The sequence below is a fragment of the Homarus americanus genome, unplaced genomic scaffold (genome assembly GCF_018991925.1).
Source record: "Homarus americanus isolate GMGI-L3 unplaced genomic scaffold, GMGI_Hamer_2.0 scaffold25467, whole genome shotgun sequence".
In the NCBI taxonomy this organism is placed as follows: domain Eukaryota; kingdom Metazoa; phylum Arthropoda; class Malacostraca; order Decapoda; family Nephropidae; genus Homarus; species Homarus americanus.
Window position 1 is genome coordinate 5634547 of NW_024732867.1, and position 15985 is coordinate 5650531.

The window sequence follows — 15985 nt, forward strand, 5'->3', positions numbered from 1 at the left end:
GCATGTATTTGGTTCCTGAAAATTAAATGTTTCCTCTACTAATTTACCTCTTATAACCTAACCTAACCTAACCTAACCTAATCTTACCTTATCTAAACTAACGTAACCTAATCTAACTTAACCTTACCAAGCCTAACCTAATTTACTCTAAATTAACCTGACCTAACCTAACCTGACCTGACCTACCCTGACCTAACCTATCCTGACCTAACCTATCCTGACCTAACCTATCCTGAACTGACCTGACCTAACCTAACCTGAACTGACCTGACCTAACCTGACCTACCCTGACCCTACCTACCCTGACCTAACCTATCCTGACCTAACCTACCTTAACCTGATTTAAATCATCCTGATAGGCATATTTTCTTTTCATCCAGTGCGTGTTTATAGAAAGAAATGCATAAATAGGTAAACAAATAACAGAATGACGAGACTAAGTGACCCATGCAGCGACTGTTGCTAGGAACGGGGTGAATATTACCAACAAATGCCTTCAGACTAGTCATCTTATAGAAATGTCTAAAATTTACTGAAATTGGTCATATATATACTTAAAGATGTCTGAAAACTATTTAATTTTGTTATATGTATACACAAATGCATATATAATAAGCTGTGTACATCTGTGTGTTGTGTTTTGAAGTCACTTGGCCGGCATCCGTGTCCGTTGCCATGGTGATGATGTCGTCACTACGGAAGTCCTCGGTGATGATGGTGTTTAGAGTCGAGATGTCAGGATCAGGAGTCAGTGTTGTGATGGAGACAAGAGGCGCCGCGCCACTAGTCGGAACAGGGAAGTAGGAGGGAGGGGGGGGTTAAGTAGATTATCTCCTGGGGGTAGACAGTCCGCAGTTGACACACGACGGCTGCCATTAATATCACGTCATGATTGTAAGTGACACAGCATGATATACAGGGTACACTCGTCCCAGCTCTTACTCTGCACCACAGTCAGTGCACTACAACTTTTGGGTCACCCTGTATTACACCGACTTATGTGTACTCCTTGTCTTAAGGTTGCGCAATTATGTTTTAATTATCATATGTGGTCTTTTTCTGAGGTCTAGTCTAGGTTACTTTATATTCTTGGATTATGTGTATTTGAGAATCATCCAAATAAGACGTAACCTTTTCTTGTGAATGGTAAAAGTCCATTTCTTTCAAAAAGAAAGTGGAAAATTATCAAATGTGGGAGAGAGAGAGAGAGAAAACGAGAGTTGTGTTAGTGATAAGAAGTTGCGCATATTGCTACTTTCATCCCGAAATCTGGCCTCCGTAGCCTTGGGAGCCACAGGTGTTGTTATCCAGGTGTCACTCTGGTGTGTGTGTGTGGGTGTGGGTGTGTATGTGTGTGTGTGTGGGTGTGTGTGTGAATTTTGTGGGGATGATCCGCGGATGTGGATGTGGCCTCAATCACTGGTATTTAATAATAGTTGCTTGGACATCAACAAGAGTTTCTTGATATTTATTAATGTTACTTAAATATTAGTGCTAGGTGCTTAAATGTTAATGTTACTTAATTGTTGAAGTATATAGCTTGTTACGGTTACTTAAATGTTGAAATTATTAACATGTTACGGTTATTTTAATGTGATGTTGTCCACAGAGGAGATCCTTGGTAGTAACAGTGCTGTGTGGTTCTCGCCTGACGGTGATATGTTAGCGTACGCCTCCATCAACGATACCTTAGTGGACACAGTGCCCATCCCCGAGTACGGCGCCTACCAGCAGTACTCTGTCGTCCACTCACTCAGATATCCTAAGGTAAGTCTCTCTCTCTCTCTCTCTCTCTCTGAGTTTTAGATAACTTTAAGAGAGTTCTACATGACGTTAAAAGAGTGTGTACGTAGTTGAGTCTGCACTGCTCTGTTCTAGATAGACTTAAGTCAGGCTGGCCTAGGTAGGTGAGTTCTATGTAACAATGCGAGTGTAGTTCTGATTCTAGATAATGTAAAATTATATCTGACTTTCTATATGAGTTCTAGATTACATTAAGCGTGTCTTACTATCTGAACACTAGATTATGTAGAGCCAGCTCTAGATAGGAATTAGTGAGTCTGGCTCTAGATAGATGAGTTGTGATAAACATGATACGACTCTGGTTTTGTTTAGTTAAGTTCCCATTAACTTTAAAGCCAGTTCTAGTGACCCTTGTTATTTAAGCGTCATTGTTCTCAAGGGGTTAAGTCATTGTTCTCAAGGGGTTAAGTCATCGTTCTCAAGGGGTTTAAGTCATCTTTCTCAATTAGGTCATAGTTCTCAAGAGGTTTAGTCATCGTTCTCAAGGGGTTAAGCCCTCGTTCTCAAGAGGTTTAGTCATCGTTCTCAAGGGGTTTAGTCATCGTTCTCAAGGGGTTAAGTCATCGAATAGGTTAAGTTACCGTATTCAATGGGCTAAAGTATGTAAATAATTGCCCTATATGTACAGTACTAAATATCCTAAGATTAGTTCTAGGCGTCTGGGTGAGTTAACTAATACGAGATGTTCCTAATCCTATTTCTTTAGTTTGTTAGTTACTAGTAAGTCAGTCTTAGAAATTTCGGTGATCTCCATGATCGTTATAGATTATGTAAAGCTAGTTATGGCTCAGTTTTTGATATATATTAGCTAGTTCTAGTTATTCTGGTTATTTACGTTCTTTGTCCACAAGCGATCCATTGAGCCACAAACTTAATATATATGTTGTCAGCTGATCTCCATAACATGTACTTGAGAATTGAGTTGTGTCAGCAGTCTCCTTATTGTCATCCTGTCATGAACAAATTAGTGGTTCCAGTTTCTCCTTATTGTGATTCTGTCAAGGACCAAATAGTGGTTCTAGTATCGCCTCCCTGTTATTATCAGTCTCAAAGCTCCGCTGTTATTTTCCTCTGAGTGTTTCCGATTTGTCTGGTTGATATTTTAGGGTAAGAATCTTATATACTTATATGTGTATGTTTATATGCTGCCTTTATTGATTATATATACATTATATATTATGCTGATAACCGCAAGGAAAGAAGAAAACACGAAGTTCCCAAGCGCTTTCGTGTAATTCACATCTTCAGGGGTGAGTACAGACTGTACCCACCCCTGAAGATGTGAATTACACGAAAGCCCTTGGGAACTTCGTGTTTTCTTCTTTCCTTGTGGTTATTAGCATATACCTGGATCACGTGCACGCACAGTGATTTACTTACAATATATATTATGTTACTTCTTACCAAAGTTGTAATGTGTTTAGGCCTGTGTAATCACGAATGTGTTAGGCACGTTGTACGACAACAACAACAACAACAATAAACCACCTGAGTAAGAGTCAGCATGTGGCTTTTCCTTCTCCCATTCAATCATGTAAGATATTACACTGGCGACGAGGATGGGATTCACAAAGTGTTGGTGAAGTCCTTGAAGAGAGGGTAGTGACTACTGAAGGGAAGGCTACTCTGAACCTGGAGAATTTGAGTGAAGAGAGCAACCATTGGCTGGCGTCAGTGGATACATTGGACGAGTGGGGGAGTATGATGCAGACATGGAGAACTTCACATCATATTGTGAGAGAATGGACTTCTTCTTCCTGGCAAATGAATTAATGGGCGACGGTGGTGATGCTCAGAAGAAGAAGGCCCTTGAAGAAAAAAGGAAAGCAATCTTTTTGGCAGAGGTAGGACCTAATGTTTATTCTACTCTGGTCAATCTGCTTGCTCCAGACAAACCCAAAGACTCCTCACTGATTCAGATTACCAAGATTCTGAAGCAACATTTTGATACTGCTCCACTTGAGATTGCTGAAAGTTACAAATTTGGCACAAGAGATAGAGGGAAAGATGAACCAGTAAGTGATTATATAGTAGCTTTGAAGAAGTTATCCATTCACTGTAGCTTTGGACAGTTCTTGAACCAAGCTCTAAGAGACAAGTTTGTGATAGGTCTGAATTATGAAAAAAATACAGACTAAGTTAATGAACACCACTAACTTGACTTTTGAAACAGCATGTCAGATAGCTACAAGCATGGAATTAGCAGAGAAAAACACCAGAGAATTTGTTCCCAATACCGGTAGTGAAACAGTTGGCAGTAGTGGCTTAGTGTGTAAAGTAGCTAAAAGGAAGAATTATTCCACAAAACAAGGAACACATGCTGATTTACACTGCAAGAGATGCCTAGGGAAACATGAAAGCTTTCAGTGTAAGTAAAAAAATTCAAGATGTTACAATTGTTAGCGTATTGGACATATTGCTCCTGCCCGTGAGAAAGAATTTACAGCCCCTGCCAGAAGTGATAAAGGTAGAGTATATGTCGTTGAAGGTGAAGAGAAGGAAATGAAAAACAGTATTCATGAGTGTTTGTAATTTTGAACCTGATAATGATGAGAGTGTCCATGTGTTTATTATTTACACCAGTCATGAAGAGAAAATTAAACATAGGTATAATGTGGACTTGTGCATTAATGACACAACTGTGACCATGAAAGTGGATATTGCAGCTGATTTCTCCATAATGAGTAGAGATATGTATGAGAAGCTATTTGCGCATGTGCCTTTAGAAGACTCAGGTGTCAAGTTGAGAACCTATACTGGAGAGATTTTGAACACAGAAGGTAAATTAGAGTGTGAAGTAAAGTAAAAAAATCAGAATTTGAAGTTGCCATTAATTGTAGCTAGTTTTGTGAATAGACCAACTTTGTTAGGTAAGAACTGGTTGTGTGAACTTGAGATGGACTGGAAGGAGATATTTAGTGTTAGAATGTGTAACAGTGTTCCAGGTCTTGAGAAATTGCTTGAAAAATACAAGATTTTATTTAAGGAACAGAATAGTATAAAGGGTTATGAAGCTCATTTCACCATTGACAAAGATGTTACACCCATATATGCTAAGTCCAGACTTGTTCCTTATGCATTGAAAGGTGAGGTTGAGAAGGAATTAGACAGACTTGTGATTGAGGGAATTATTGTGAAAACCGCCAAGAGCAATTGGGCTGCTCCTATAGTAATTTTACCTAAAGCTGATAAATCTGTAAGACTATGTGGTGATTATAAGTTACCATTAATCAAGCTGTCAAGATTTGTTTGCTGCACTAACAGGTGGAACCATTTTCACTAAGTTAAACTTGTCCCAAGCATATGCTCAGGTCTCTGTTGGTGCTGAAAGTCAACAGTACCTTACCATCAACACTCATAAAGGATTGTATAAGCTCAAAAGGTTGCCTTATGGTATTAAAAGTGCACCAAAGTTATTCCAGTGCATCATGGACACTGATAATACACAGAGTGCAAGTGAAACCCCTGTAAAACTTGGAGGGAATAGTCCTAGAAGATCAAACAGAGTTAGGAGACCTGTAATGAAATTAGACCTCTGATTGTCTGAATTGTGAACAGGCCTTTCAAAACTGTTTAGTTAGGAAGTTATATTTGTTGTGTTCTATTCTCTTCTTCCCTGCCATATGTAATCTGTAAGTTTTGTTTATTTAGGATTTGTAGCAACCATGAACTCTTTTTGAAAGGGAGAAATAGTGTTATATATGTGTATGTTTATATGCTGCCTTTATTGATTATATATACATGATATATTACGTTACTTTTTAACAAAGTTAGAATGTGTTTAGGCCTGTGTAATCACGAATGTGTTAGGCACGTGGTACGACAACAACTACAGTACAATAAACCACCTGAGTAAGAGTCAGCATGTGGCTTCTCCTTCTCCCATTAAATCACGTAAGATAGTACATACTGTACATCAAGAATTATTTTGACATACAAACATTTTCTTTAAGGCCAATTGCGATACAGTAGTTTGAAGAGTCTCTGAGTTTATAAAAAAATATTCGTTGTTGATTTATATCTTGTATAGTTTGCATAAAAATGTATTTTAGTTTTATGGGAATGTTGTAGGAAAAATGTATACTGTATTTGACTTCTGTTATTGTTTCTCTAAATTAATTAAGGTAATGAACACTTCATATTATTTATAATAATGAAGGATAATTATAAACATATTTATGTGAATAATTTTATGAATAACATAAATTATTTTGTTATTACAGCCTGGCCAAGAGAACCCCAAGGTCACGCTGTGGGTGGTTGACCTTAGTGACCCAAGGTTGATCAATCCACATGACCTGAAGCCCCCGAACGTGGTCAAAGACCAGTTAGTGCTCTCCGCAGTGTGGTTTGTGTGGGAGGATTAACGACGTTCTTATCGTTTGTTGTCTCACTTAAGTGTAGTTTGGCCTTGGTGGCACCAACATCACCATCCGCACCTACCAGCCAGGCCGCCGGGACCCTCAGTCCACGGCCTCTACGCCACAGTTCACTACACCAATGGACCAGCGGAGAAGGCTTGTCCCCAGAGTACCTCAGTACCCTTCTCCATCAGTGTTAATCGAGCGGTCAGATTTGTCATAAAACAGGTCCAAGCGTTAGTTTTCAGTACAGTTTCTGGTGTAATAATTAATAATCTATAAGCTACTTTGCAGCTTTCTACTCTTAGTGCCGCGTTGACAGAGAGCCACATACTACAGCAGATGTTTGAGGTAATCCAAATAATAAAATTAGAGTAAAACAAACACAGATGAGGACGTTGTTGTTCCTTTTCTACAGTATTCTTCACCTTAACATCTAAACTACTCACTCCTATTGTAAGTGGCTTCACCCTCTCTAGTACCGGTAGTTATATGTTACAGTAGTGATGAACCCAACAAGTAGATATAATTCTTCTGTGCAGCTTTTGATGTGACGCCCCCACCTGTAACATAGTTCCCCCTGTTTCAAGATATATTCGTTTTCTGTCACATGTCTCGGAGAGAATTCCTGGATTTTCACTGTGTTTTCGCACTGCAAACAACAATGGGTATATTAATTAATATTTGCAGCGAGCGGTGTTATCTCCCCTCTGTTATTGAGCATATCATGCATGGTTTTCATGGCACTAGAAAGCATATTAGAGTCATGTGTTGTGCCTGCACCGAGACCTCAGCGGACTATGGGATGGTCAACGTAATGGATGTCGACGGTTCCTTTGACAACAACTAACCATGGACATCCATTTTGCCCATATTATCAACACCATAAAGCTAATTTATATATAAACGGTATCTCATATGAGAAAGAAAGCCCAGGGCGCCCTTCACAGACTTGTATTAATAAATGTGGCCTGTGTAGAGGCAGTCCCTCACGTTCGGTAGTCAAGTGCGATATACAACAATGTTGGGAGCGTTCAGCTGCTCCTCCCAAGTTGGTGACACTCAAGATAATTAACAATCACTTATGTTTTATTTGGTTTGCCATTTATTATTAAATTCACTGTAAAGTAATGCTGAGAGTAAACTGTATATGATTTGATATTTTCTATAGTTTAATATGATTCTAGATGCATATGATAATTTCTCTAGTTTAGTATAATGGTAGATGCATATGACAGTAGCCCTCCCCTCCCCCACCCCTCCTCTGTATGATCTAGTCTTGACAGACATAGTTTTTATAACTGTTCTTTTTTGTGTACACTTGTGCAGTTATTAGTTCACACAAACCTCTTTATATATATATATATATATATATATATATATATATATATATATATATATATATATATATATATATATATATATATATATATATATATATATATATTGTGTTATCCATCAAGTTTTTTACGTGATTTTCGTGTTTTATCTATTTTATACCCATTTTGTTTCCTCTACTATACCTTACCATAGTATTTTTTAATAAACTATAAATATATACCTAAATATTTTCTCACATTTTCACTTTGGGAAACTTTTTAATTAATTCTGAAGTGATAGGTGTTGCCAAATGTGCTCTTAACACAGTGTGTCCATGCTCAAAGGTTGACGGAGTTGTGGCAACACTGCTTGTACTGGGTAGCAATATTTTAACTTATTTTGTTAGCGGGACATAATACTGTAAATATTTGTTGATGATAAAGTCGGATGAGCTTGACTATTGAACCCTTCTCGTCTCCCGCCGTCCTCGCACGTCTTCTGTCCGATCGCTCGTCCGTCCGTTTGTCCGTACGGGAACAAAGAACGTGTTAGCTCGTACCATTAGCAATAGACAATGAATAAAGTTTATATATATATATATATATATATATATATATATATATATATATATATATATATATATATATATATATATATATATATATATATATATATATATATATATATATATATATATATATATATATACCTCCGAGTTCAATAATAATATTTTCCTGTCGTTAATTTTAAGTTATAGCTTCTTGTTGCGTGGCGGCGGGAGGGAGTCAACCACCGCGCCACTAATCTTAAACCTTTAGTAACTCCTTAATAAATCCATTAACTCTCAAAGGCTCACTAGGTACTCTACTATAATCAGAGTTACAACATCTACGATACCCTGGTCCGTTCCCCACGGGTGTAATATACAGTGGGTGTTGCCAGGTACCGGCAGTGGTCTAGGTCTCTCTCCGTACAAGAGCTAAGTAAACAAACTCCTAATCTTCTTAAAGAGACCTGTGTTTTGTTATTGTTTAATATTTGTACCACACTGGTGTATACTCAGTTGATGTTTATCCTCTCCCTTAATTACCTTATTACCCCTTATTATCTTCATTTAGCACAGTTTTATTTACCCTTGTTCGTGTTTCTCTTTTATCAAATTATCCTTGGGTCTTATGCCACGTACACCTGTTTAATCCTTATAAGTTGTTTTACTTAACTTTCCTTTGGAATGTGACTGAAAAGTTTTCTACGTTGAATGTTTGTCAAGCGGGGAAGGGGAGGGGGTCATGTCACTTCTCTCTTAAGCTTTTACCCTCCTACCTCTCCCTCTCTCTTCCTCCCATAAAGGCATATAGTGCTGTGATCCGTTCTTAATATAGAATATTAGGTGAGTAAATCGCCCCACCCCCCACTATCCCCCCATATATATGATTAGTTCAGTGGATATATCCCTCCCTCCCTCCCCTCATTGCATTATTGATTCACTGGATATATTCCCTCTCTACCCCTCCCTCCCCCATCTTCCCTTACCCAACTTGGAAGGTAAGATAAATTCATCAAGTATAAGCCACCTCCTCTTGCTTATATATCAGTACAGGGTATTACCAAATGTTACTATACTGTACTTCCTTTTGTCAGATATGTCAAGTATACTCCCTCCCTCTTGGTCCCTTGTCAGATATGTCAAGTATACTCCCTCCCTCTTGGTCCCTTGTCAGATATGTCAAGTATACTCCCTCCCTCTTGGTCCCTTGTCAAGTATACTCCCTCCGTCTTGGTCCCTTGTCAGATATGTCAAGTATACTCCCCTCCCTCCCTCCTTCTATGATAACTCTGCTGTCATATATGCCAAGCTTACTGTACTCCTTCCTTCCCATACTGCTGTCAAATATGCCCAATATATTGCCCCCTTCCCCTGTTACGAGCCTGTCACATTGTCCCTCTGTCAAGAGCCTTTCATGCTGTTCCTTCCCTGTCATGAGCCTGTCATATTGTACATCCCTCTATAATGAGCCTGTCATTCTACCCCTTACCTGTCATGAACCTGTCACAGAGTGCCTCACTCTGTCAAGAGCCTGTCACGATGTACCTCCCTCTGTCAAGAGCCTGTCACGATGTACCTCCCTCTGTCAAGAGCCTGTCACGATGTACTTCTCTCTGTCATGAACCTGTCACACTGTCCCTCCCTCTGTCATGAGCCTGTCATACTGTTCCTCTCTATTAAGAGCCAATCATACTTTTCCTCCCCCTGTCATATTGCCCCTGCTGTCACGAGCATGTGTCATAATGTTACTCTTCCTGTCATGGCCCACTCTCATATTGCCCCCTTGTTATAATCCTATATCATAATGAACCTGCTGTCATGAACCTGTGTCAGATTCTCCTTTGTCATGAACCTGTGTCATTCCGTCAGCCTGTCATGAATGACATGCTGCGCCCGAACTTAAGTCACTTAAGTCATGAGCTAGTGTCATACTGTCTCCTATCATGAGCTAGTGTCATACTGTCTCCTGTCATGAGCTAGTGTCATAATGTCTCCTGTCATGAGCTAGTGTCATACTGTCTCCTGTCATGAGCTAGTGTCATACTGTCTCCTGTCATGAGCTAGTGTCATACTGTCTCCTGTCATGAGCTAGTGTCATACTATCCCCTGTCATGAGCTAGTGTCATACTGTCTCCTGTCAGAGCTAGTGTCATACTGTCTCCTGTCGTCAGCTGAGCTAGTGTCATACGGTGTCTCTAGTGCCATACTGTCTCCTGTCATGAGCTAGTGCCATACTGTCTCCTGTCATGAGCTAGTGCCATACTGTCTCCTGTCATGAGCTAGTGTCATACTAGTCCCTGTCATGAGCTAGTGTCATACTGTCTCCTGTCATGAGCTAGTGTCATACAGTCTCCCGTTATGAGCTAGTGTCATACTGTCTTGTCATGAGCTAGTGTCATATGGTCTCCTGTCATGAGTTAGTGTCATACTATCCCCTGTCATGAGTTAGTGTCATACTATCCCCTGTCATGAGCTAGTGTCATACTGTCTCCTGTCATGAGCTAGTGTCATAATGTCTCCTGTCATGAGCTAGTGTCATACTGTCTCCTGTCATGAGCTAGTGTCATACTATCTCCGGTCATGAGCTAGTGTCATACTGTCTCCTGTCATGAGCTAGTGTCATATGGTCTCCTGTCATGAGTTAGTGTCATACTATCCCCTGTCATGAGCTAGTGTCATACTGTCTCCTGTCATGAGCTAGTGTCATACTGTCTCCTGTCATGAGCTAGTGTCATCCTGTCCCTTGCCATGAGCCCTTGTCATACTGATTCCCTGTCATTAACGCGTGTTGCATCCCTCCCATTGTCATGAACCTGTGTCATAATGCCCCAAGTCATGACACAGTATCACACAGCCCCGCTCATAAGTTAATGTCACACATTTCCCTTGTCATATGTTAATATCATACTGGCTCATGTAATAACTTTATCACACTGACTCTTGTCATAATTGTGTCATATTATCACTTGTCAGTTCATCTCATACTGATCAGAGCCAGGAGCCTGGTGTGCTACCCCACCTGTCTTGAGGTGTCAATCCCTCCCCTCTGTCATGGGCGTATTTCATACACCTGTCATGGGCGTGTGTCATATACCTGGGTTTCTCTCCCCCAGTGGCAGGTCGGTTAGTCACTGTTTCCGCCCCACCTCTCTCTCTACCACCACCTCCAGGACACCTGGGGGGGACGTCCCCCCTCCCCACGCCGCCCCCCCTCACCGTGCCTTCCCGTCCGTTAAGTGTTATGTCGCTCTCTCTACCAGCTCCGGCTCTCTCTCGCTCAATCTCTCTCTCTCTCTCTCTCGCTCTTATATTTTAGAGGAAGGTGTAGGAGTGACGGTGTATGTGGGACAGCCGCCCCTTCTCACACCCGGCGATTATAATGATTCTGTTCACCAGTGGTCCACATCATTACGAATTGTGTTCACCAATGTTCACCAGTGGTCCAGTTCATTACTAGTTGTGTTCACCAGTGGTCCAGTTCATTGCTAGTTGTGTTCATCCATGTTCACAAGTGGTCCAGTTCATTACTAGTTGTGTTCACCAATGTTCACCAGTGGTCCAGTTCATTACTAGTTCTGTTCATCCATATTCACAAGTGGTCCAGTTCATTACTAGTTCTGTTCACCAATGTTCACCAGTGGTCCAGTTCATTACTAGTTGTGTTCATCCATGTTCACCAGTGGTCCAGTTCATTACTAGTTATGTGCATCCATGTTCACCAGTGGTCCAGTTCATTACTAGTTGTGTTCATCCATGTTCACCAGTGGTCCAGTTCATTACTAGTTGTGTTCATCCATGTTCACCAATGGTCCAGTTCATTACTAGTTATGTTCATACATGTTCACCAGTGGTCCAGTTCATTACTAGTTGTGTTCATCCATGTTCACCAGTGGTCCAGTTCATCACTAGTTGTGTTCATCCATGTTCACCAATGGTCCAGTTCATTACTAGTTATGTTCATACATGTTCACCAGTGGTCCAGTTCATTACTAGTTATATTCATCAATGTTCACCAGTGGTTCTTTTCACCACTGGACGTGTTCACAATTGATCATGTTCACCACTGGTTATGTTCATTAGTGTTCATGTTCACCCCTGGTCATGTTCACCATTAGTCATGTTCACAACCAGCCACGTTCACCACTGGTCATGTTCATTACTATTCATGCTCATTAGTGGTCATGTTCATTACTATTCATGTGCATTGGTGGTCATGTTTATATCTGGTCATGTTCATTAATGGTCATGTTTACCAATGGACATGTTCATTACTGGTCATGTTCATTAGAGGTCATGTTCGCCACTGAACAAGTTCATTACTGGTCATGTTCATTAGTGGTTATGTTCACCACTGGACATGTTCATTACTGGTCATGTTTATTAGTGGTCATGTTCACCACTGGACATGTTCATTAGTGGTCATGTTCAATAGTGGTCATGATCATTAGTGGTTATGTTCATCACTGGACAAGTTCATTATGGTCATGTTCATTAGTGGTCATGTTCACCACTGGACATGTTCATTACCGGTCATGTTCATTAGCGGTAATGTTCACCACTGGACATGTTAATTACTGGCCATGTTCATTAGTAGTCATGTTCAATTGTGGTCATGTTCATTAGTGGTTATGTTCATCACTGGACAAGTTCATTATGGTCATGTTCATTAGTTGTCATGTTCACCACTGGACATGTTCATTACTGGTCATGTTCATTAGCTGTCATGTTCACCACTGGACATGTTAATTACTGGCCATGTTCATTAGTAGTCATGTTCAATTGTGGTCATGTTCATTAGTGGTTATGTTCATCACTGGACATGTTCATTACTGGCCAAGCTCACCACTAACCGTGTTCACCACTGGTCATGTTCACCACTAACCATGTTCACCAATGGTCATGTTCACCACTGACCATGTTCATTAGTGGTCATGTTCACCATTAACCATGTTCATTAGTGGTCATGTTCACCACTTACCATGTTCATTACTGGTCTTGTGCATCTTTGGCCATTTTCATTTGTGGTCATGTTCACCACAGGTCTTGTGCATCACTGGCCATTTTCATTTGTGGTCATGTTCACCACTGATCATGTTCACTACTGGTCATGTGCATCACTGGCCATGTTCATTAGTGGTCATGTTCACCACTGATCATGTTCACTACTGGTCATGTGCATCACTGGCCATGTTCATTAGTGGTCATGTGCATCACTGGCCATGTTCATTAGTGGTCATGTTCAACACTGACCATGTTGATTAGTGGTCATGTTCAACACTGACCATGTTGATTAGTGGTAATTTTGATTACTGGTCATGTTCACCACTGATCGTGTTAACCATTGGTCAAGTTCATTAGTCATGTTCACCACTGGTCATGTTGATTAGTGGTAATTTTGATTACTGGTCATGTTCACCACTGATCGTGTTAACCATTGGTCAAGTTCATTAGTCATGTTCACCACTGGTCATGTTGATTAGTGGTAATTTTGATTACTGGTCATGTTCACCACTGATCGTGTTAACCATTGGTCAAGTTCATTAGTCATGTTCACCGCTGGTCATGTTGATTAGTGGTAATTTTGATTACTGGTCATGTTCACAACTGATCGTGTTAACCATTGGTCAAGTTCATTAGTCATGTTCACCATTGGTCATGTTCTGGACAGTATTTGAACTACAACTAAATTTATATTTTAATCATCAACAATTCCATAATTTCTTATTTCAAAATTTTCAATATTTCAGAAATAATTAAATCAGTTTTAATCGCTGAAATCCTTGACGTTTATCATTAATTATCGCTTATTTTGTCTTCTTTTATCTCTTCATTCTTCATTAATTCCTTGTTTATCGTTACTCTCTACATTACTATCAAAATATCTTATTATTTTTTTCCGACTCGCCTCTCTTATACAAAGTCTATATCAACATCTGCTCGTATATCTGTCTGAAGAACAAATTATCTCTCTGTCTTAACTATATTATCTACTACTTAGTGTTTTTTATCCTGTTTATATAAATCTGTTTGTAAACGTATATGTAGATAACTGTTTGTTTAGTGTTTGTTATAAAGTGTATTTACCTGCTCGAGTGTTCGTTGTTGTGGTTAATTATGGTGTGATTTTTATCCTATGTTTGTCTTGAGCGTTTTAGGGAATTGACTAGTGTTGATGTTTTTTTTTAAGTTAATTCGACCTCGTCCTTATCCTCAACCTCGTCCTTGACCTCGTCCTCGACCTGGTCCTCGTCCTTAGAGATATTTTTTTTTCTTGCAATTTCCTGGGGATCTTGTCCTCGACGTCTCTGAAGCCTCGTATTTTTGTCCTATTCCTGCATGTGATATTGTCCCTATCTACCATTAGACAATACATTATGTTTCCAATATCTCCCCAGGCGGTAGTACCTCCCTGTTTGATAGCTGCCTCCTACCCGCACCCTACCCATATCCTACCTACGATCCGCCTTCTATCTACGACCTGTACCCGCACCCTACCCTCCGACCCGCATCCTACCCTCCGACCCGCATCCTACCCTCCGACCCGCATCCTACCCTGTTTTCTTCACTTGTGGATGTATGTTGTCTCTTATGTGTTACACCTCACCCTCTTAGTGAAGTCATCCTCCAACTTCCTCTTCCTTGATCCTGCTCGTCTTTGTTCAACTCTCAGTGGGCAATTTAGTCTCTCCTCCTCCTTCCCCCCTTCTTTCCTCTTCACCTTTCTCCTCCTCCCTCTCTTTTTCTCCTTTTCTCTTTTTCCCTCCCTCTACTCTTCTTCTCCCCCTCTTTTTTTCTCCTCCTCCATATCTTCTTTCCCCTCTTCCTCCTCCTCCTCGTCTTCTTTCTCATCCTCTTCCTCTCCTCTCACTTCCTTCCCTCCCCGTCCCTCCTTATACCTTCCCTTACACTCGTTTACATTGGGATATTCCTCTCCCTCCTCAAGTCGTTGTCTCTTATTTCTACTGCCTCTCTTCTCTTGTTCCTACTGCCTCTCTTCTCGTGTTCCTACTGCCTCTCTTCTCGTGTTCCTACTGCCTCTCTTCTCTTGTTCCTACTGCCCCATTTTTCTTGTTCCTACTGCCTCTCTTCTCGTGTTCCTCTGCCTCTCTTCTCTTGTTCCCTGCCCTGCCTCTCTTCTCTTGTTCCTACTGCCTCTCTTCTTTGTTCTTCTCTTACTGCCTCTCTTTTCTTTGTTCCTACCTGCCTCTCTTCTCTATTCCTACTGCCTCTCTTCTCTTGTTCCTACTGCCTCTCTTCTCTTATTTACCTCTCTGTTCCTACCTGTTCTCCTATTCCTCTCTTTCTCGTGTTCCTCTGCCTCTCTTCTCTTGTTCCTACTGCCCTCATTTTTCTTGTATTTCCTACTGCCTCTCTTCTCTGTTTACTGCCTCTCTTCTCTTGCCTCTCTTCTCTTGTTCCTACTGCCTCTCTTCTCTCTCTTCTCTTGTTCTGCCTCTCTTCTCTCATTTCTACTGCCTCTCTTTTCTTGTTCTCTCTCCTCTCTTCTTGTTCCTACTCTTCTCTGTTCCCCACTGCCTCTCTTCTCTTGTTCCTACTGCCTCTTTTTTCTTGCCTCTCTACTGCCTCTCTTCTCTCTTCTGTGCCTCTCTTCTACCTGCCTCTCTTCTCTTATTCATACTGCCTCTCTTCTCTTGTTCCTACTATTTCCCTGCCTCTCTTCTCGTGTTCCTGCCTCTTCTCTTGTTCCTACTGCCTCTCTTCTCTATTCTCTGCCTCTTCTCTTGTTCCTACTACCTCTTTTCTTGTTCCTACTGCCTCTCTTCTCTTGTTTCTGCCTCTCTTCTCTTCTTTCCTTGCCTACTGCCTCTCTTCTCTCTGCCTCTCTATTCCCTGCCTCTCTTCTTTTCCCTGCCTCTCTCTTTCTCTTCTCTTCCTACTGCCTCTCTTTCTTGTTCCTACTGCCTCTCTCTCACTCACTACTGCCTCTCTTCTA

General features: G+C 40.7%; 1 protein-coding gene across 1 annotated transcript in view; it reads left to right on the forward strand.

The window, feature by feature from the left end:
* The window catches only part of LOC121869147 (dipeptidyl peptidase 4-like), a gene marked incomplete in the record, with an annotated part of 203566 nt that overhangs the window by 112021 nt on the left and 75560 nt on the right, over positions 1–15985 (forward strand). The window contains 2 exon segments of the mRNA XM_042370335.1: positions 1610–1767; positions 6027–6151. Of these exon segments, the coding sequence (XP_042226269.1) occupies positions 1610–1767; positions 6027–6151 (283 nt within the window).